Source organism: Peromyscus californicus, unplaced genomic scaffold (genome assembly GCF_007827085.1).
Source record: "Peromyscus californicus insignis strain IS unplaced genomic scaffold, ASM782708v3 Scaffold_6__1_contigs__length_162567912, whole genome shotgun sequence".
Taxonomy (NCBI): Eukaryota; Metazoa; Chordata; class Mammalia; order Rodentia; family Cricetidae; genus Peromyscus; species Peromyscus californicus.
Window position 1 is genome coordinate 86,475,071 of NW_026294584.1, and position 23,497 is coordinate 86,498,567.

The following is a 23,497-nucleotide window of genomic DNA, read 5'->3' on the forward strand; positions in this document are numbered from 1 at the left end:
CCTGCTACTACCACCTGAAAATGGAACCTGTGGAACAAGGGTGGAAATCTCTGCCTCACTGGGTTGTGGTGATCATCACATGGGGTGATATGCGCAAGGATAGCATAGCTCTTGGCATTTTAAAGCACTTGTCCAGTGGTGGCCACTTTGCTTTATTTTTATTCTGTCATTTCCTCCCCCAGTTATCAGGATGACCCAGAAGTTCCCATGTATGTTCAGCCAATAAGTTCCAATGTATCTTCAGCCAAGTTGCACGTTTCAAAACTCCTTTGAGCCTTGGAAACACATCCAACCCTCTTGTCATCCAGCATGTCCTGATTCTTAGAACACAGGAGCTAGAGAATCTCAGTGATTTCAGATATATCCCAAAAAGCAAAACAACTCGAAGCATTTTAAACTAGTGCCTAAAAAGGAAAGCATCAGGGTTGGGTGTGGTGATATCCACCTGCAATCCCAGCTGTCTCAGTTGCTGTTCTGTTGCTGTGAAGAGACACCATGATCAAGGCAACTTAAAAAAGAAAGCATTTCATTTGGGGCTTGCTTCCAGTTCCAAACAGTTAGTCCATGACCATATGGCAGGAAACATTGTAGCAGGCAGGCAGGCAGGCAGGCAGGCGTGGTGCTAGAGCAGTAGCTGAGAGTTTGTATCTTATCTGCAAGATGGAGGCAGAGGGAGAGAGACTGGGCCTAGTGTGGCTGACCTCAAAAGCTAACTCCCAATGACATACCTCCTCCAACAAGGCCACATCTCCTAATTCTTCCCAAACAGTTCACCCACTAGGAACCAAGCATTCCAACATGAGCCTATGGGAGCCTTCTCATTCAAACCACTACACCAGCCGCTGTAGAGGCTAGGGCAGGTGGATTGTGAGTTTGAGGTCACGGGCTAAATAGGATGACCCTCTCTCAAAGAATAAGAGGAGAAGGAAGTATAAGAAAGACAATAAAAACCAAAAAACTAAATATCACTGATGCCAAGAGGGTGAAAACGAAACTATGAAGGAGTTTTTTCAACCCAGCTAGCTTCCAATAAGTGTCCTGTATCAACATTGCTCTGTAACTCACAGTCTTTTCAACAACTGCTCTGAGGACAGCACTCAGTCTGGCAAGGCCTCAAACCTACTCCAGATGCTGTACTGGGACATGTTCAGTCTAAGCCATGGTCGAGTGTGGGAGCCCGGTCTCAGGTTCCTCGTGGCTTTACCCAGCAGGTCCGCATAGAGGATGATTAGGACCACGGGCCTAAGTGCAGGTATTTGAGATGGTCTGCACTTGGCTGTGCTGGGGGAGGAGGTCTTTTGCTCCACCCCTTGGTGTCTCTATAAAAACCCTAGGGCAGACAGAGACAGTCAGGGCCCATTGGACAAGGTTCCAGGCCCTCTCGAGGCTATCCTTTATTTTCTATCTGTTTATCTCCGCAAGATTCTCCGCAATAAATCCTTCTATTTAACATTTCCTGCTGCTCGCACTCAAGAAAACTCTGGGGGAACTGTGGGGGTGGTGGGTAAACGCCCCACAGTCGAGGAAGACATCTACCTTACCTGAGACAGAGATGAAAGACAAAAACTCTGAGCTTTAGCTTTGTCTATGGCTATTCATCTTATCACAGTAGAGTGATGTGGTGGAAGGCAGAAGCCCCTTAGAAGATGTCCAAGTTCAAATCCCCAGAACGATACATGCCACCTTACAAATGCTATCTACAGAGTCCACCAAAATTCATGTTGAAATAGACTCATGAGGTATAGAGAGGACGTAAACATAATCCAGTTGTGGTATTTGAAAGTTCTGTGGAAAGTAATAAAAATTAAAAGAGGCCACAGAGAGGACCTTAATCTGACAATACTGTGGTTTTGTCAGAGGAAAGATGTGAGTGGGAATGCTCTGTCCCACACTGCAATGTCCTGCTCCACCTTGGACCTCTGCAGAAAGTCCTACCAACAAGAGGACTTCTCCACATTCAGCCACCCGATCATGGACTTCCCCAGCCTTCTGAATCATGAGTCGAAAAGCATGTTCTTTATAAACAGATCTGTGATATTCAGGTAGGGGATCAGCAAATGGACTGTGACACATGCCAGGAGGACCTTTTCAAATGTGACTAAATTAGGATCTTTCAGGGATATTATCCTGGTGGGACCAATGTAATCACAGTGATCCTCATCAGAAGAAAGCAGGAGCAGAGGAGATGATCATGGAGAAAAGAGGGCCAGGGTCACTGCAAAGTGCCTGATGATTTCAGAGATGCAGTGGGTGGGTATGAACCAAGACACACAGGAGACGTGTGGAAATTGGAATAGGCAAAGAAAGAGATCCCCACTCCAGAGCTTCCAGAAGGAACTCAGTCCTACTATCAAAGGGACCCCATTTTTGCCTCTGCTCACCAGAACTGTAGATGGTTATAAACTTACATTGTTCTAAGTCACTAAGTTTATAATAGTTTGTTACCCCATCAATAGGAATCTAACATAAAATATTACATTTGTCTCTTATTACAGTAAATATAATTAACCATTTCTCATAGAGAACTCCAGGCCAGCCAGGATTACACAGTGAGACCCTATCTCAAACTGAAACAAACAGCTGGGCAGTGGTGGCACACGCCTTTAATCCCAGCACTTGGGAGGCAGAGGCAGGTGGATTTCAGTGAGTTTGAGGGCAGCCTGGTCTACAGAGCCAGTTCCAGGACAGCCATGACTGTTACACAGACAAACCCTATCTGGAAAAACCAAACCAAACCAAACCAAAACAAACAAGTCTGAAATGAAACTCAGGAAGAATGTCATTTACTAGCTCACATTAAAAACAAACTATTCGTTTACCCCAATAGAGAAGACAATGAAAATTAACTTACAATAAGTTAATATATGTGTGTTACAGATGAACGTATGTAAATAGGCTCATTTTCATATGTTTGGGAAGAATTACATTAGAAGACAGAAAGTGGCCAGATCTTTGCACTTCCAAATGTATTCACTACGTTAGTGAAAGCTAAAAATGCAGGTTGCTTCTGGGTACACAGATCTTGCTTGGGGAATTCATGTCTATAACATGACTTTATGATACAGTTAGCATCGCTAAAAGGTGCTAGCCAAAAGAAATATGTTCCTTTAGTCAACAAGAAGACGCATCCATTTAAAAAAATCCAGTATGTATTAAAGTGTTTTGAAACCTTCCCTGCATGTTTAGAACATGCAGAGTTCTGGAGGCTAGAGAGCTGGCTCAGAGGTGGAGAGTGCTATACCACTCCTGCAGAGGACCCTGATTAGGTTCCCAGCCCCTATGTTCAGAGACTCCCAGCCAACTCTAACTCCAGTTCCCGGGAGATCCTAAACCTCTGGCTTCAGAGAGCTCCTGGACTTATGTGCACATATCTTCATACAGATACACAAATGTAATATTATATTAGTAAAAATAAATATCAAAGAGCAGAATTCTAGACTCGGGTGACCCTAAATAATGTTTTCACCTACCTGAAATATCCCTCTGTGTTTTGGAGATGAGCAGAGGTTCCCCATTGTCTAAGGTTGTCCTTTGCTTCCAAGGACATATAATATCTCTGGCCGGCATCAGTGAGATAGTGGGCACTGGCACTACTCCCGGGCAGGTGGTGGGGAGGTGCCAGCTTGGACTATATCCTCAAAAGTAGACAAAGATAGTGTGAAGACTACTAGGGGCTGTTTGGGAGAGGGGTAGATCGTCACAAAACCTAGGCATGACTTCAGATAGCCGCTGTTGCTACTGCTGCTGTTTTGAAAGTGTCTCAGGATGTATCTAGCTCAAGCTGGCTTTAACCTTGTGATTTCTGGCATTAACCTCCCAAGTTGCCAGAACCGCCAGCACTCCTGGGAAAAACAGCCTCTGAAGGTACGAAGGAGTTCGTCTCGCTAACCTGAATTTTGCGTAGGCTCTGTTTCCAGATGCCTCTTGTAGCACCTAAAGCTTTAACTGACCCCTATGTATAGACATTGTTGTCCCAAACCTTTAAACTGGTCACCTCAGATGCCTCAGGACGCGGATTGTGTATGTCACAATTTAGGAAATATGTATGAACAGGTATGAAAGACAGAAGCAAAGGGGAAAAATTACCAATATGGTTTGTGATAAGTTTTCAGTGTACCTGTACAAATACAGGGATGCTACCACACCTTGGAAAACGTACCATGTGTCTGTCCCCTCTGCCAAAGAACCGCTGGCTGAGCTAGGCGCTCGCAAAGATTACCATCTAGTGGCAAATCCAGGGAGCTGCAAGCGTTTTCACTAGAGGGAAAAGGACAATCCTTCAACTTCCGTTCTACTTGGTGCCAAAGTTCGTTTAAAACAGATGATTTCTAGGGCCCTTTACAGCTGTGAACTAAAATAGTTTTACTGTCTTTAATGGGTGGGATGGGGGGGGCGGAAATCAAATGAATTTTCTGGCAAAAAAAAAAAACTAGGTAAAATTCAAATTTCAGTTACTGTAAACATAACTGTATCAGAAAGGAAACGTACTCACTTGTTTACCTATCTCCTATAGTTGTGTTCATAGCACAGTGGCAGACTGTATCCCATGGAAAACATATGACCAGCCGAGCCAAAAGTGCTTACTGCTGACCTTTTACAGAAAACCTTTGCCTGCCCCTGCTGAGTCTGATAATAGAATGCCCAGAATGCCTGACAGTAGTAAATCGGCCAGGAAGCGCCCGTTGACTCTGAGTACTCACAGGCTCGCTCATTCATTCATTCATTCATTCATTCCATAAGCAACGTGAGAGACACAGAAGGAAAGTTCAGAGACTTAATAAAGGGGTGCTAGTTATAAAGGGAGAATAGCATTGCAAATGAAAGTGAGGGGCTGGAAAGACGGCTCAGAGGTTAAGAGGTCGGTGCTGCTTTTGCAATGTGCCTGTTAGGTCCCCAACATCCACATCAGACCACTTAAAACCGGTGGTGACTCCAGGGGATCTGATGCCTCTGACCTCTTTGGATACCCACACACGTCCACATACCCCCCACCCACCCACACACACACACACACAAATGATTAAAAACAAATCTTTAAGACCATCATGTTTCTGTTTATTTGTTTTATATAATAAAGAGTATTTTAAAAATAAATATTTTCAAGGGTGGAGGGAAGAGAGAAAAGTTCATATGTACATCAAGCACTCACATAAATAGTCTGTTATATTCTAATTACAGCACAATCAAAAGTCTCCCGTCCCTGTCTTTGGAAGGTATCATGGATTCAGTAACAGATTGCTTGCCTGTGTGCAGGCTAGGTGACACTTCTTCCAGAGTTCATTAGGAAGTAGAGGAGTGGCAATTTCTGGAGAAGGAAGCAAATGCAGCATGTTGAGTTAGGCAACAGTGTAGTGTTAACAGGAATCGGGGCCTTCCAGATGGCTCAGAGGGTAAAGGTGCTTTAATCCCAGCCCTTGGGAGTCTGAGAAGGACCCTGTTTTCCAGGCCAGCCTGTGAGTGAAACGCAGTCTTCAGTCTTAAAAAAAAAAAAAAAAACCCCAGTGAAGCTTTCCGGCTCACCCTTGTAATTCCAGCACTTGAGAGGCTGAGAGTAGAGGGTTGTTACTGTTAGAAAGGGATTTGGAAATGAAGGGAAGACCGGCATCTCCAGAAACAGAACTGATCTGTAATCAGAAGGGCTTGTAGTCTCTCAGGGAAGTGAGACTATGCATGTGGAGCAAGTGGTGGAGGGGCCTTGGGGTCTTGTAGCACAGGAAGTTGCGAGTTTGGGGGATGGAAGGTTCCATCCGCAGGTCAGTTCCCCTGAAGTCAGGAAGTGGTACACGGGAATCGCCTTATCAGAAGCTGCCTTATCAGAAGCTTCCTGAGTCAACGCTGAGCTTCTCAGTCCACCTGAGGCTGTTAGGTGATTAACCCTTTAGTCACTAGTTTGGGACCAGCATGGGCCAATGTGAGACCCTATCCCACACATGGTTCTTTGTGCAAAGGAGATTGCTCCCAAGCCCCAGGACCTGAGTTCGACCTCTGGGGTGCCCTACCCTCACCCCATTCCACACAAAACAGTTAAAACGTAAAGAAAACTAAACATACTTTAGCAGTGTTTGTGTGAGATGTTGTATTTACATGATAGGAGCATGGATTTTAGGAATGTAGTGATCCAGGGGCGGGGAGGCTGGATATAATCATACCGTGTGTGCGCTGAGGAGTACCATGCTCCTACACGCATAACCCGAAAGGGAAAGAGGGAATTTGTGAACTATACCGGCAAAGTATCATGAGCAGGCACTGTGCCTCACTTACTTTACTATTAAGAGCACAACAACAAGAAAGAGAAGAAGCAGGTGTGCAGGGTTTTTTTTTTTTTTTTTAGACACTTAGCCGGTGGATCCCTACACTTCCAGACTCGCTCTGGCTCGGCGGGGGAGCTGTGACCAGAAGGCAGGCCCCCCAGCTACTACCCTCGGGAACCAGAGCCGGTTGGAGTCCGAAATGGCGGGAAGGGGGCGGAGCAAACATGGAGGGCGGGGCCAGGGAGCGGCCGGCGGGCCGGGCCCCCCCCCCCCTGCTGCGCACGCGCGCCGGCGCGCCCCGCCGCCATGGCGCCGGCGCCGTCCAGTCAGCCGCGGGTGGTGGCGGCGACTTCCCCTCAGGAAGTTAGGTCTCCGCCTCCTCCCCCCACCCCGCCTGCTCGGCGGCGGAGGCGGCGGCGGCGGCGGCAGCGGCAGCGGCGGCGTCCCTGCCTCTCCGCCACCTCCACCGCAGCCTCTGACCCCCGGCCGGCGTTGTTGGCGGGGAGGGGGACAGTAGTTGTAGACGCCCGCCCCTGCCTCAGAGAAGGTGAGTTCCCGCCCGGCGGCGGGGGCGGCCCGAGCTCCAGCCCTCCACTCCCCCCGCGGCCCAGGGACGGCCGACGACCGGGGCGCGGCCCTCGGAGCGCCTCTCTCTCCCCTCAGCACCCCGCGGCGCCACGGCCCAAGGGACGCCCCCGCCTGGCGAGGAAGCCGAGGGGTGGCCGGGAGAAGAGGCCGGCCCGGCCGGGGGAAGTGGGGGTCCGCCCGTGAGGAAGCCCCGTCTCGGAAGCGACCCCCCCCCCCCGGAGAGGGCAGCCTCGGTGTGGGGGGAGTGGAGTGTGGAGAGGAGGCTTCCCGGCAGGCCCCCCCCTGAGCGAGTGCTGGCAGGGAGGGAGCGTGCGAGCGCCCGGGCTGAACGTTTGCTCGGGGGAGAGGAGAGGTGAGGTGGAGGGGCGCCCCCCCCACCCCCCGATTTGGAGACCCTGGAAGACAAGTTAAAAAAAAAAAAAAAAGCACAAACGTACCTTGACGTTAGCGGCTCGAGTGGTAGTGGGCCCTGACGGACGTGAGAGCGGTGAGGCAGGATTTGATCCCAGACCCCTCCGGCCCCCCCCCCCCCCCCCCGGCCCGTGGCCAAGCTGAGCCGTGTTCTCAGCGGCGCCCGGGTGACTCGGGCCTTTTCAAAAGGGAGAACGTGTATGGAGAGAAGGCCCGAGCTGAAGGAGACGGGAGAGGTGGAAAGTGGCAAAGAAGGGTCGCTCACTGCGCTCTCCTGCCATCTGGGAGTTAGGGAAGTTAGGCGCCCGTCCTCCCCCGGAGGCCGGGAAGGCGCCTCTGCGCTCCGGATACATTTCCAAGAAATGGTTTTATAGTCGATGAAAGACACTGCCGAGTTGTGGGAAATAAGCTTAAAATGACAGGAAAGAGCCCTGGTTGGGTGTGGTGCTGCGGGCCTTTAATCCCCGGCACTGGAGAGGCAAAGGCCGCCCTGGTCTAAAGAGAGTTCCTGGCCAGCCAGAACTACATAGTGAGACACTACTACCTCAGGGGGGAAGAAAGGGGGTGGGGGTGTAGGATTGTAAGCATTTTAAAGTAAATAACTTAAAGAGTGGTCTCTACTATGGGTAGAACTCCTGTCTAGCATGCCTGAGGCCCTGAGCATCACAAACACACAAGAGTCCAGAGACCCGTCATCAGGTGAGGGCTGAAATAAACAGTCAACTTGACAGCCAGAGTTTCTCCTAAATGTGGAGCTGGGGACTTGTAGGCTGCTAGGGACCGGGTTAAATTGTGCGTAAGTCACTTTATATGGATGGAGGTTTGGAGAGTTTTGATGGCCTAGCCTCACCAACACATTTACCAAAATACAAAAAGCTGGTGACTGTCCCAGTAGAAAAAGGGGTTCTTGCGGGTACTGCACACCTGCAGACAGCCTGGCCCTGTGAAATAGCTCTTTAGAGCAGTTTTGGAAATAATTTTATATCGTGGCACCTGATCCCCACTGCAGAAGATTTCAGTAAAACACCCAGAAACAGAAAAACATCTTTAGTACTTGCTGTGTTGCCTTATATTGTTCCTTGTCTTCAGCATGAAAGATAATAGAGGCCAGAATATTGCAGGATAATTTAGATTCCATTTTTCTAGAATATCTGTAAACATAACACTGAAAGTAACTTTTTTCATATCTGTGTTTTCTTTTTTTACACAGTTCATTTTGGAGAAGTGGCACGGAAGTAAAATAGTATTATCCTTAAAACTTTTTTATGAACATTTCCATTCAGTACAGATGTTACTGGAAATTTATTACAATAAATATATTCAGTCAGCCTAGAATATCCTGACAGGTTTTGGTTTTTTTGTTGTTTTTGTTTTTAATGTGATTTTTTTTTCTTTTTTGCCTTTAAAACTTCCTGCCTATCACCAAGTATGTCTGGACAGCTTATAGGTGTCAACACTTTATTCCAAGTGTTCTTTTTAGTTCTAAGGTCAGATCACAGGATGATTTAGAATCAGCTCTTCATGGGAAAACAAGACCAGCTTTTCTGCCAGTTTCCACATCTGCTTTCCTTTCAATGATTCTAATATGTGTGAAAGACTAAGTGATAATTCATTTAGCAATAACCTCTGTACTACTTAAAGGTGGTAAAAATGAGACTAGTGAGATAGGAGTCTTCACCAAGAATAGATTTTATTGCTAGTTTCTCTACAAGTGTATGACCCTGAGAAAGTCCTGTACTTTTTGGTTTGGGGTTATGTCATCCACTGAGTGAGGTAATTGGACTAGCCCAGTGGTTCTCAACCAACGATATGTCTGTCCCAAGCTCCCCATCCTCCATTTGGCAAGGTCCAGAGACATTGTTGCTTGTTGCCACTGGACAGAAGAATATGGTCAGCAAATGCTATAGGTAATCTATTTGGTATAGGACAGAGATGCCACGCTCTAAAATACACTACACAACCCCCACATACACAACAGAATTATTCTACCTAGAACAGTATTGTCAAGGTTGAGGAACCCTACACTAACCAAACTCTGAAGGCCTGTGTAGATTAGATTTACAGTTTGGGGCTGATTTTAGCAGTCTGTTGGTTGTATTCCTTCCATGGTGTGGCTGTGTGCTGGGACAGTAATCATAGAACATGGAAGTTTGTACTCTGAGTTAAGATCAAAGATACAACAGTTTAAAAAATTACCTAGTCACTGTTACAGTCCTTTGGAACTCCTTGCCAATCATCTCGTCTTGCAAGTGTTGGGATTATAGGAGTACACCACCGTTCCGGTTTAGAACTCAATATATTTTATTTTTGATAGTTATAAAAGGCAGGCTAGAGCCAGGTGTGGTGCCAACACCAAGGAGGCAGAGGCAAACAGATCTCTTGAGTTTTAGGCCAGTTTGATCTACATAGACTGCCTCCCACCTACTCCCACCCCCTAAAAAAGTTGGACTGGGCATGTAACACAGTTCAAAGACTGAGGCAGGAGGCTCAGGAGGCTGGCCTGGGCTGCACTGTGAAACCCTGTCTTAGAAAAAGAAATTATTTGAATAGTTATTAAACTAATTTCCAGTTATGCTGGTAGACCAAAAAAAAAAAAAAAAAAAAGGGTAAGGTGATGTTTGGAACTTAATGTGTATGTGCGGGTCTGTGTTTAAGGCCATGTTAGGACACCCCTTCAGAAGTTACAAAAGAATTATTCTGCTTCAGTCATTACAGTTCCATTCTCACTTTCAAAATAGGACCAGTAAAACCTTTTTTAAGCAGGAAGCTGATTAACAGGATCACATGAGTCCAGGAGTTTGTGGCTGACTTGAACACAGTGAGATCCTGTCCCAAGAAGAGTCAGTATCATTACAGTCAGTTTGTGTGCACTAATTTGGAATCAAGGGAAGTTGTGGAAACCTTTTTACCTTACTGACCTTACAGTCAAATGTAGCTAAACTACATATTTTTAAACAATTCAAAATTCAAGTTCTTTCTAAAATGTTTCTGACTTAACAGTTCTTTGAGCACACATTTTAAAGCAAGCCTTTTAAACCTACATACTGGTGCCGAAGTCAGGCTTAGTTTAAAGATAACCAGCATAAGTACAGAGTTTTTCATTTTTGCAAAAGTTAAAACTATTACAGATACATGTAACAAACCCCATTCAAGGTATGCTTTTCCAGTTTTTTTGGTTTTTTGAGGGTTTTTTTTTTGTTTTTAATAGAATTTTTATTTATTCCTTTAGAACTTCATACATATATGCAACATGTTTTGATCAAATCCATCCTCTTATTCCCCCTTGGAACCCCACTGGAGCTTCCCTAACAAGTACCCCCTCAAAAAAATTTTTTTATTTGTCCTTTTTTTTTTTTTTTTTTTTCTTTTCGTTTTTCGAGACAGGGTTTCTCTGTGTAGCTTTGCGCCTTTCCTGGGACTCGCTTGGTAGCCCAGGCTGGCCTCGAACTCACAGAGATCCACCTGGCTCTGCCTCCCGAGTGCTGGGATTAAAGGTGTTGGCCACCACCGCCCGGCCTTGTACAACTGCAGGAGAAATAATACATAGATAGCTTGAACTTAAAAAAGGTTATAATTCCAAAGTCCAGGGTTATTTTAAACAGTAAAATATTTTCTCTGTAGAAAACAGTAAAAATGATAACATTTCCCAATGAGCCCTTTTAAGCCAAATGATAGCTGAATTATAAATATTGATTAGATTCTGGGATACAGAAGATACTTATCTTCACCTGTTCAGAGAGCTATGTTTTACTTAAGTTGTGTAAGAGATTCCTATTCATCTTCCCCTTCACTGTTTGATTTATGGCAGACATTTTTCTATAGGCTAATCCATAATCTAAATCCCCTCCTAAAAGTATGGCCAGCATTTTCTTTCATCAGCTTGATACAGTACAGCTTCTTTATCCTAATAATGAAATGTTTCACTAAAGCTTGCCCAGTAACTGGGCAAAACCAAAACTTATTATAAGCCACTGCCATCCTAGGGTCCCCCCTGCTAGGTAGCCTCCCTGGATCTATGGGTTGCAGTTTGATTTCCTTGCTTTATATCTAGTTATTTTCAATAAAAACAAGATTGAACCAAATCTCTGTTTCCGTGATGTGGATAGAATTCAGATCATCAGGCTTAGTGGCAAGTGCCTTCACCAATTTACATTCACACTTAGCTAGGCACTAGATACAACTTGTTTTTGTTTTTTTTCTCAAGACAGGGTTTTTCTGTGTAGTTTTGGTGCCTGTCTTGGGTCTCGCTCTTTAGAGCTCACAGAGTTAGGCCTGCCTCTACCTCCCAAGTGCTGGGATTAAAGGTGTGTGCCACCACTGCCCAGCTAGATACAACTTTTTAAAGGCAAAAGAGTTTGTTGTAGTGGCTCAGAGGTTAAGAGTACTGGCTACTCATAGAGGACTTGGATTCAGTTCCTAGCACCTATGTCATGGCTCAGTTCCACCCCAACAAAGCTTAATTAATTAATTAAAATCTGTCAAGGTTTAGTGAAGATTGGGGGGTGGGGAAGCTCCTTCCAAGGTTGCAAAAGCAAATTGACAATAAAGGATGTATACATTTCAAAAACAAAGATGGAATCAAATCAGCTTCCATGAGTCAGCAGTATTAGACAGTATCAAGAATGAGTAATTATTTCAAAGATAAGTTCATTTAGAAACCCAAATGACTTAGATGTAAGATTGTTAAACATCGGTAACGAACTTCCGCCCTCCAGGGTTCTCCCATTGTGCTGTAAGCCTGTATTTAAGACCTCTTCCCTCCTTCAATAAACAGCATTTGGCATTAAAAAAAAAAAAAGAAAGAAACCCAAATGAAATAAAATGGTGTCTGGGAAGTGAAAGATATTTCAAACTTTTTTTTTTTTTTTTTGGTTTTTCGAGACAGGGTTTCTCTGTGTAGCTTTGCGCCTTTTCTGGGACTCACTTGGTAGCCCAGGCTGGCCTCGAACTCACAGAGATCCGCCTGGCTCTGCCTCCCGAGTGCTGGGATTAAAGGCGTGCGCCACCACCGCCCGGCTGTTTCAAACTTTTATCTCTGGCTCAAAATAATGGATAGTTTCTAAGTGAGATTCACTGGGCCATTTCACACAGGTTGTGAATATATCCATGTGCCCTAGGGAGTTATATAGATTTTATGGCATTCTTCAGGGTTCTATGTCTCCTAGAGATGGGCCATGTTTACTTTTAGTAATCCTTGGCCAAGGTTATCTTTTGGGGGGGGGGGGGCGGGTTTCAAGACGGTTTCAGGCTGGCCTCGAACTCATGGAGATCCACCTGGCTCTGCCTCCTGAGTGCTGGGATTAAAGGCATGCACCACCACTGCCCAGCTGGCCAAGGATATCTTAAAAGGGAATTTTAAAGATGAGTTTTCTCCGAGCAATTACTGTTCAGGGCTTTGCTCAGATCTAGGTGCTACCTACCTTCTACCATCACACCCCCCCACCCCCCCCCACCCCCACCCCCCCGTCCCTGGGGAAGGAAGTAAATGAATCATGACACAGCTACAATAATTCACTTAAATTTTTTTTTTTTTTTGCTTGTATACATTGGGTTGTTGATACTAAAATTGGAAGTATATACATTTTTCTTTTACTATACCATGGACATTTCTTCATTAACACCACTTTTCCAATTTAAGTAACTACATAAAAGGCAGCATTTTAGCATATACCCATAATCCTAGCACTCAAGAGGCAAAGACAGGAAGTTCTGAAGTTTGAGGCTAGCCTGTCCTAAATAGTTCCACATTATCAATAGCTAAATGATGAGACTACATCTCAAACAACAGAAATGAATACCAGCATATAAAATACAGTTTGGGTGTTAAATAATTGGCATTTGTCTTTAGTTGTTTCATGTTGATATAACCAAATACCACACTATTTTATTTAAAAAGATTTCTCAGTTCTAGAGTCTGGTGATTTCTATTTTAAGATGCCAGCCTCTGGTGAAAGCCATCTTAATGAAGGAAGGCAAGAGTCTGCGTGTGGAGAAAAATTAAACTTGCAGCTTCAAGTGCTTATAACTGGCATTAATCCAATCTTAAGTTGATGACCCCATGACCTAAATACTTCCCATTAGACTTCACCTAACTTGTACTGGGGATAGTTTCCAATATGGGCTTTGTCAAACTGTAGCAAAGTCCTGCTCATAAACTGGTAAGCATGTGTAAAATAAATTTCAATAGTTAGGTACTTGAGATTGAACTGTAGACCATATAAATGTAGTGAGGCAAGATTTACTATGAAGAAGGAAAAGTTAGCCCAAGTCCTAAAAGTTAGTATACAACATGACTAGCCTGAGGAATTTGTATGGCCTTGCATTTTTGATGAGATTTATATGGTCACATTTTTACTAACTGTAGGAGAAGGTTGCCTGCCACAGGTGAAGAAGGTTTGTGATTCCTCCCTGTGGTTTTGTAGAACATTAATGGTATACAGTCGTATTTAATTATCTGCAGGAAATGGATTCCAGACTCCCTACCTCTTGTAACAAAATATACAGATGTTCAAGTCTTAATTAGTATAGTTGTATATAGCCTTTATACATTCTCCTATACACTTGAGTCATCTCTAGATTACTTGAAATATCCGGTGACCCAGTACAGTGTAAATGTTAGGTAAATAGTTGTTAAACTATATTGTTTAGGGAGTGATGACAGGGAAAATAAGTTCTCTCACTCTCTATGAACATGTTCTTTTTTAATCAGTAGTTGATTAAATCCAAGAATTTGGAGCACAGGGATATACAGAGGGCTCACTGAAGTTAGAATCAGTGACTAATAAATTTACTTCATTTCTTGAGATTGTTTGCTACCAAAAAGTACCCAGGTTCAGTATCTTAGTCCATATTTCAGTATTGTGCCCCAGCCCACTTCCATAGAGCCTAATCATTGGTTTCCAGGTACCTTCTCATTTAGAGTGATGTTTTCTGAACCCCAGGAAAATGTTACATCCAGGTGGGATAGTACACATCTATAATTACGAGTACTCATGAGGCTGAGGCAAGGAGGCCTAAGAGATGGCTCAGTGGATAAAGATGTGCACCTCCAAGTCTGAGGGCCTGAATTCAATCCCTGGAAGCCACCTGGTAGAAGGAGAAAGAACTGACGCCAGCTAATTATATACCCTGATTTCCACACACCTGCTCTGGCATGTACACCCAACACACACAATAAACAAGTGTAATTTATTTTTTAAGTTTGAAAGAAAATTACCATATTAAATATTAGGCTTGCATAACATTTTCATGTTAAAATTGGCATTCTCATGAACAAAAAGCTATTACTATAACCTTGTAAACAGTTGGGAAATTAAAATTTGAGATAGTATATGAAATGATATTGTCAACTGAAGATTGAAAACACAACAGCCTATTTCCTCTGTAGATACCAGGAATGAATTCAAACAGGTTTTTATAAAAGACATCTGTGGAGTGGTGTTGCTGTTTGAATGATCAAAGATTTTTCATTATGAGATAGGTTGAAAATAAAGAGACTGTATCTTTTGAAAGCTTTTAAAAGTAGATAAGACAAGCCATGCGTGGTGCTGCACGCCTTTAATCCCTGCACTTAAGAGGCAGAGGCAGGCAGATCTCAAGGCCAACCTGGTCTACAAAGTGAGTTCCAAGACAGCCAGGACAGCCAGAGAAACCCTGTCTCAAACAACAACAAAAAAAGTAGCAGATAAACCTCATCCATGCCATTTTACTTAATTCTTTTAAGAACCCTATGTGGTAGATGTTATTGTCCTTTTGATGGATTAAAGACACTGACTCAGAAAAGTAATGTGCTGACATATTTGGATAATTAGAGTTTAAACTCAAACTCGGGTCCTTCTAACTCTAAAGCTCACCCCCTCACACCTCTTCGCTGTAGCCACCTCAGTGGCTTCCACTACAGTAAAGGTGATACTACCTTTGATAGCCTTTTAAGTAGAGGCTTCAAATCATGGAAAGAGAGCTGTGAACTGTTTAGTGGGCTTGCCACTAGGTCATAGATGAAGATACTGACCCAGATGAGTTATGACTCTCAGCTAGTCACAGATGGGAATATGCCTGTACATCAGTGGGTCTCAACCTGTGGGTCAAGACCCCCCCCTTTTTTTTTTCACAGAGGTCACCTAGGACCATTAGAAAACACAGATAAATTTACATTATGATTCACAACAGTAGCTAAATTACAGTTAAGAAGTAGCAACGAAAATAATTTTATGGTTGGGCTTCACCACAACAATGAGGAACTGTATAAAGGTTCGAAGCATTATGAAGTTTGAGAACCACTGCTGTACATGAAGTCTGAGTCCCTGTCCAGTGTTTTCCCTTAGATGGTGTGGCTTCCATTCTGTATCTTGTATGTATAATGGTGTCCTGGCGGGGGGCAGGGGATAGCCATTAAGCACTACTATCTGTGTATAATAGTCTTTTCCTACTCTGGTCTCTTAACCTGGATAAACTTCATCTCTCTAGCTTGGTATTTTAGATGCAAAAGTACTAGGTACATTTATTTTAATGAAACATAAAAGTCAGTTGTGCTGTTTTTAAAGACCTCATCTAAGTGGTTCCCACATACACCTACATATTTATTTTGCATGTAGGTATATACCTGCCACAGCACTGAGGGGAGCTGGGGGGACAACTTGGAGTCAGTTTTCACCTTTCTTCTTGTTCCCAGGATCAGACATAGGTGACTGGGCTTGGCCTTAGGTTGAGCCAGCTTGCTAACCACCTCATCTGGTTTTATCCATTGGTTATCTTGTCTGAAACTACAACATAGTTCATATGTGGTTGAGATTAAAGTTTTTTTTTTTTTAATTTAAAGATTAGGATTATAGTTATTTCTTAGCCTTGGGTTTAGGGGTCTTGGAGTCAGGTCTCAGTTTTGCCATTAATTGTTGGGCAAGTCACTTTGACTCTGTTTCTTAAACCTGCAAAATGCCTTGTTTGCCAATTAAGTAAAAGCAGGCATCCAGCTACGTTTATTCTAATTCTCTAGAAAAGTATCAGGTAATCAAAGTGTTATTTTTGACATTTGAGTTGAGTTGAAAATTTTTTTAACTTTTATTGATTCTTTGTGCAGTACTGAAATTTTTTTTCTTTTTTTTAAAGATTTATTTTTATTTATTAGGTATACAGTTCTGTCTGCATGTGTCCTTGAAGGCCAGAAGAGGGCACCAGATCTCATTACAGGTGGTTGTGAGCCACCATGTGGTTGCTGGGAATTGAACTCAGGGTCTCTGTAAGAGTAGTCAGTGCTCTTGACCACTGAGCCATCTCTCCAGCCCTAGTATTGAAATTTTTAAATTAGCTTTTATAAGATTGTAAAGTAATACCCAACTTAGATAAATATAGATTCAAGAAAAATAACTTACGATCTTACTCATAAATGTTAATTTCTTGGTTTTTCCCTGTACCATCATTTTAGTTATTACTATGTGGACAGTTTTAAGCTCATTCAGAGACATTTTCTCTTAGATCCTCTCTCACAAGAGTTTGGACGTAGACAATACAAGACTGTTAGGACATCTTCATCATGTGATTAGAGAAGACCTGAGCATCTTTGTTTTTGCTCTGAGTCATTGGCCTACTTCTTCATGTTCTGTGATGACTAAAGTCTTAACTATGGCATCATTCCAGCATTCCAGCAACAAGAGGGCTTACAGCACTTGAGCTTTTTTAACCTGAAGTTATTCACATGACTGTATTTTGCCTAATAATGGCCAGAAAATACATGTTTTAAAAAAAATATTTTTTGTGTGTGCCTTTATATGTCCAATCTGGGATCAACAAATAAGAGAAACCATATCTGCCCAGGAGCCTGGCTTATTTCACTTGATATGATGATCTCTAGTTTGCATCCATTTTTTAGCAAACAACATTTCATTCTTTTTTTATGGCTGCATAAAATTCTGTTGTGCAGTATATACCACATTTTCTTTATCCGTCTATCTGTTGATAGATAACTTGACTCTGTAACCTGGCTATTGTAGACAGTGCTATAGTAAATATGTTGACTTGAATCATAGAGGTTGATACCCAGAAGTGGGAAAGCTGGGTTATACAGTAGTTCCTAGTTTTTTGTGTGTGTGTTTTTTGTTTTAAGAGCTTCATACACATTTCCATAGTGTCTGGTCAAGCTTATATTCCTACCAGCAATGCATACCTCCCCCAAAGTCCTTGATAGCATTTATTATTGTTTTCTTAATGCTCGATAGCATTCTGACCAGGTTAAAACTCTGAATATAGTAATAAATTTTTGGATTAATAGACTATAGGCACATGCTAGTGTACCTGCCTTTACATGCATTCTTGGGATTTGAACTCTTGGGTCTTTGTAGTTATGTGACAAACATATACCCACTGAGCAAACATCATAATGTGGGGGGGCATGCATTGCCATGGTGTGAATATGTGGAGGTTAGAATTGAACTCAACCAGAGTCAGTTCTCTCCTATCATGAGTTATCAAACTCAGTTCCTTAGGCTTGGTGGCAAGCACCATTACCCACTGAAGCATCTCACCATTATGATAACGCATTTAAACATTTTAGTACACTATGTTTGACCATCTTCTTCGCCTCCCCCAACCTCTCCCAAATCTTCCCTACCTTCCTACCCACCCAACTTAATGTGCTCTTTCTCTGTGTGCGTGCGTGTGAGAGAGAGAGAGAGAGAGAGAGAGAGAGAGAGAGAGAGAGAGAGAGAGAGAGAGAGAATGAGAACAAAACAAAAAAGTGTGAACAAAAAAAATGCCAAAACAAAAACATGGATTTTTTTTTTGTGTGTTGGCCAAGTACTCCTGGGCATGGGACATGCTCTGGAGTGTGGTTGGTACACCTAGTCACACTCCATTGGGAAGACTAATTTTCCCCTTCCAAGCAGGTGTCAGTTACATTTAGCTTCTTGGTTAGGGGTGGAACTTTATGTCCACTTTCCCTTTTCAGGGCTGAGATCCCATCTGGCTTGAACCTGTGCAGATCCTGTGCATGCTACCACAGTCTGCATTCCTATGTGCATCAGTCCTGCTGTTGTCTAGAAGGAGTTACCCTGGAGTCTTCCTTCACCCCTGACTCTTACAGTCTTTCTGGCTTCTCTTCCACGTTGATCCCTGAACCTTAAAGATGGGAGTTTAATGAAGACATCCTGTTTAGGACTGAGTTCTCCAGAGTGTCACTTTCCACACATTGTCCAGTTGTACTTCTCTGTGCTGATTCTCATCTCCTGCAAGAAGAAGCTTCTCTGATGAGAGGAATGCTCAAAGCAGTGCTCTGATCTGAGAATCCAGCCTAGTGTGGCCACTAGGGCTCCCTAGTAGAGAATGAGTCTGTAAGTCAGTGAGTGTCATGAAGGAATGGAGATGCACTGGAAGGAATAGCTGAAATGGGTAGGTGGTAGAGAAGAATTAGGTAGACACTGGGTCAGCACTAAGAGGTCCCTAGGGGATTAAGGTTACTAGAAAGAGGAGCTCCTGCAGGACTAAGGAAGTCTGGAGAAACGAGAATGGAGGACAAGAAGGATGATACTAGATACAATACCTTCTTAATCAAAATGTTTTTTTCAGGGCTTAAAAAAAAAATGCTCACTGGGCAAGATGATACACACCTTTAATCCCAGCACCTGGGAGGCAGAGACAGATGGATCTTTATGAGTTTGAGGCCAGCTTGGTCTACATAGTAAGTTCCAGGACAAACAGGGCTATATAGAGAGGCCCTGTCTCAAAAATGAAACAAAAAAACAAAAGCTAAGTTTTTAGTAGTTGGCAAGATGGTTCAGTGGGTAAAGAAAGAATCTTGCCTCTGGAGCCTGGTAGCCTGAGTTTGATTCCTAGAACCAACATGGTGGAAGGAGAACTGGTTTATGCAAGTTGTCTTGTGACCTCTATACGTGTATACACCTCTGTGCGCGCGCGCGCACACACACACACACACACACACACACACACACACACACACACAAAATGTTTAAAAAAAAGTTTCAGACTGACAGCAAAACAATAAAGATGTATTTTGTTGATGATCTGTGTTGGTTGCCTGGGTATGAACGTTAATCTATTGTGCTTGGTTTCAGGTGAATGAGTGTTGAATATTAGAAAAAGTAGATGTATTCTCTACTCCAAGATTTAGTTCCCTGATTGTTGTAGTCTTCACTTTGTGGAGCATTCGTGCTGAAATACTGAAGCAGTTAATGGTTGAATATGATCACATTTCACCATCAAGTTCTCAGCCTGATAACGGTAAGGTTTCACTCACAAGGTTTTACTTGGAATAGTATCTCTCCAAGGTTCATCTGCTTTGTCCAGTTGTCAGTGGGTGGATGCTGGGACCGTTTCTACTTTTTATCACTGATGTTTTTTCCATTAGGTAGTTAGACTATCAGTTGCTTTACCTATTGGTTTACATTTAGGTGGTTTTTGCTTTTTCCCTTTCTGGGGCTATTAAAAATAAAACCACTATGAACACTCATGTTTAAGTCTTGTATAGACATATCCTTCTCTTTGGGGTAAATGCCTCTGAGTGCTCGACTAGGTCATTACATAGGTGTGTATGTAACTTCCTTAAGTAGCTGCTGAACTGTTTTCCGAGTGATTGTCTCCTTTACCATTCCTGCCTGAGAGGTCAGGGTTGCAGTTGTTCCCCACCAGCCCTGTCAGTCTTTCAGTCATTCCAGTGAATGTGAAGCAGTCCTTCACTGTGGTTTGAATTCACACTTATTTTATATCTAATGATCTGCAACATCTTTTCCTGTGTTTATTGACCGTTTGTATACATGCTCTTCTGAAGTGTCAACATAGTGTGCCTTTATTGTTGCTATCCTAGTTAGAGCTTTTATGTTTTTCAAATTCAAATGGCACCTAATTTTTCTAATTCACCAAAATAGGTTTCAGTTAGACCATTTTCCTGTTTTCAGAATAATCACTGCTCATTTGTGACTCTGGAGTGCTTTGTTGGACTGTACTTTTTAAAGGGAAGAAATATTCAATTGTGCATAGGGTTTTGCTGCTGCCTCCTAATTTTATAGAGAAAATAAATCCCCAGAAATGTATTTTGATGTGGGGGAAAGAAAAAGAATCAGGAATAGTTGCTGTTCCTCCTAGCAAGAAAAAAAATCAAATAAAAATTCTGTAATGTGTGTTTTTTCTGAAATGTTTCTACATGAGTTCTGTCCCTGTTGTGTCCATCTCCACTTTCCTCCTCTGTTTCCACCTCATACTTACTGTTCTTGGAGAGAACAAACCAAAAGGCATTCTAGAATGCCTTTATACCAGTCAGAAGTAATAGAGGGGAATCCAAGTGCTATACAGATGCCACAGAACTCTATTCTGTTCCTTCATCCTCCCTCACACCCTATCCCTAAGAGTAGTTCTCATCTTGTAACTGATTTTATCGTCTTCAGCATTCCCAAATCACTTTACAAACATCACATTCTTTTATTAGTAAGCCTTAGAGTACTGTAGTCAGGTAAGTATATACATTTATTTGAGTTAACAGGATTTTAAAGATTAAATTACTTTATTGTGGTTCTGTTACTTGTCTTAGAAAACAATACAGGAAACTGAGTCATCACAGCTTTGGAAATTATCTAACATTGAGATCAGGCCACTGCCACAGACCTATGATTCACACATCCCTGTTGCCTTACATTTTCAGCTGTATGAAAATATCCCATGTGTCGACTCCCTTTTTATACTTTTTCTCTCAATGTAGAAGAATAGTGAAGTTATCTGTGAATGGTTTGTGAGATATTTGACCATTTTGATACTACTCTTTGATATATAGTACCAAAATATTTAGCACTTGCTGAAGTAGATTTTAATTTGGTCTTCCTTTTGTTGTTTTAACCTTTCTAAGAACAATGAAGCTTTCAGAACAAAATAATCTAGTAAGGTTTTTTTTTCCTCCCATCTTTTCTATAGAGAATCCCTTTTTGTCAACCTAATGAAGCATTCAAACAAGTCATATGACTCTTTTCAAGATGAACTTGAAGATTATATTAAAGTACAGAAAGCCAGAGGCTTAGAGCCAAAGACGTGTTTCAGAAGGATGAGAGGGGACTATTTTGAAAGCTGTGGGTACAGAGAAGAGTTTGATTCCAGGCCCAGGTATCCCATGTTTGATCAAAGACTCCCATCTGGAACCAACCATACCTACCCAAGATCATGCAGTAGTTCACAGACAGAAGACCGCTTGCCCCAGTGGTTACCAGCTCATGGAAAGCTGAGATTAGACTCTCTGAGCTACTGTCAATTTACCAGAGACGGCTTCTCAGAAAAACCAGCCCCCTTCGACCTTAGTCAGCAAGAATACAACTGTGGCTCATATAGTGTAGAATCTGTAGTTCACAAGCACCTCAGCTCAGGACACAGCACCATTGACCCTCAAGCCAGTCATAGACAAATGCACCAGAAGAGGAAAAGACATCTAGAGGAGAGCAGAGAAAAGGAGGAAGAGCGGCCCAAACACGAGAGGAAAAGGAGTTCAGAGGAAATGGATTTAAACAAACACAGGAGCATCCAAAGAAAGAAAACAAAGGCAGAAACAGAAACTGTACAGGACGGTACAGAAAAGCTTAAGAACCGAAAAGAGAGAAAAGGCCGAGATGTATCCTCTAAGAAAGAGGACCGTAAGCGTAGAAAGGAGAAAAAGGAACAAGGCGAAGAAAGGACAGAGGAGGAGATGCTTTGGGACCAGTCTATCCTTGGATTTTGAAGCTCCTAAGTCAGGTCTCCTGAGGCTCAACTGAAATAACATCTGAGGAGCTTGGTTCTAGGCATTCATGTTCATGTCACTTTCCTATGTGGACAGAAGTTTCAACTTCTAACAAAGTGAACATGAAGAATTTAGTATGCTTGCTTTCCAACATGGAGATTACTTTCCTATTTTCTAAAAGCTTTATTAATTTTTCTTACATATGATAGAATTTCCCTTTAAGAAAAGAGTGGCTCTGCTTTGATTCACCAAATTGCTGTGGTAGTGGAATTATTTTACCTTGGGAGATCATTTATTTAAAATTGGAGGATTAACAGACTTTGTGGAATCTGTTTCTTGGTTGGGTTTGTTTTAGTTTTGAGTCACATATTTTTATGCTCACTGGCTTTCTCTATGAAACAATTTAGATATCCTTTTGTAGATCTAACTTGCAGTATTTTCTGGGTTGGAAAGTGAAATACATTATAATAATCTTATCTTACATATAGTTTTAAAAGTTTCAGAGTCTTCACACAAAATCAGTTTATATTCTGAAAATGTTTATAATAATAAAGTATTTTAACTTCTGGATGTTGTTTTGTGTCAGTGGCTCTGTTCTAGTGATTTTCCTTTGGAAGGGGAAAAGCAATAACCACACTATAATAAAGAGGAAAGATTTTGGAGGTAGAACACACTAAAAAGTTGGGAAAATCCGTTACCTACTGTATCAGGCTTACTCATTTTATGATAAAAATCTGTGGCTCACCATAATTTTTCCAAATAATTGAAAATAATGAGAGGAATTTATGAAAAAGAATATGTTATTCTATCCTTGGCAATGCTGTACAAATACCAAGACAACAAGGTTCTGTAATTTCTTCAAAATGACTCAAGGTCAACAGTTAGCATCATACAATTGAACATTAAATGACACTAAATAAGTCATGCAGTTCCTTTAAAACATTTTAATTAAAATCATAGGTATTGAGCAAGAGAAGACTATAAATATGTAGTATTGATCATATTGAGGAAGCCACTCTGGCTAGCACAATTTTTTTTAAAAAATTAGGACAGAAGGCTTTTGTCCTAAAATGTCCTGTTCTCCAACCCCATTCAATATTGAAACACAAAGTATGTAAAACTGATTGAAGCTGAGCCTTCATTGACACTGCTGTCACACATCGACCGTGCAAAGGACAGTCTCCACTACAAAGAAACTTGGAACCAAAATAGAAGAGGTGGAGAAACCCTGGTCAAAAGTTAGGAAGATGTCTTAAGTATCACGTTAAAAAAACAAAACAAAAAGCTAATCCGAAGTACAAGATGGGGAATAGTAGTATTCTTCAAACTCTGCAAGTGAGAAGAATCAGAGCAATGAAGAGGACAGAAAGAGGTATGGAAATCAAAAGAGAAGAAGCCTAAATACCACAGAGAAATGCAAAGATATACAAAGCAATTTGCAATTTAGTTGTCCCTGCTCCCCAAGCCAGGAAGAAAGAAGGACCAAAGACCACAAGTGTAAGGTAAGCCAGAGAGTGCCAGCCACTCACAGTAACATCAAACTACA

At 42.4% G+C, this 23,497-nt stretch overlaps 2 protein-coding genes across 4 annotated transcripts in view; one reads left to right on the top strand and one right to left on the bottom strand.

The window, feature by feature from the left end:
- Smyd1 (SET and MYND domain containing 1) overlaps nt 1-7,361 on the bottom strand; it is a 56,841-nt gene extending 49,480 nt beyond the window's left edge. For both annotated transcript variants that reach the window (XM_052720405.1, XM_052720403.1), the window contains exon 1: nt 7,277-7,361. The gene's annotated coding sequence lies outside the window, so the exon portion shown is untranslated. The remainder of the gene's footprint in view (nt 1-7,276) is intronic.
- LOC128098894 (lysine-rich coiled-coil protein 1-like) lies at nt 6,549-22,536 on the top strand. Of its 2 annotated transcripts, XM_052720406.1 has the most exons (3): nt 6,549-6,798; nt 19,313-19,478; nt 21,161-22,536. In XM_052720406.1, exons 2-3 carry the CDS (start codon nt 19,430-19,432, stop codon nt 21,949-21,951), a joined length of 840 nt encoding a protein of 279 aa, XP_052576366.1. In that variant the 5' UTR covers nt 6,549-6,798; nt 19,313-19,429; the 3' UTR covers nt 21,952-22,536. The 2 variants fall into 2 exon arrangements, with proteins under 2 accessions (XP_052576366.1, XP_052576367.1); XM_052720407.1 differs by lacking the exon at nt 19,313-19,478 and having other exon boundaries at nt 6,551-6,798; nt 21,159-22,536.
- The last annotated feature ends 961 nt before the right edge of the window (nt 22,537-23,497 follow it).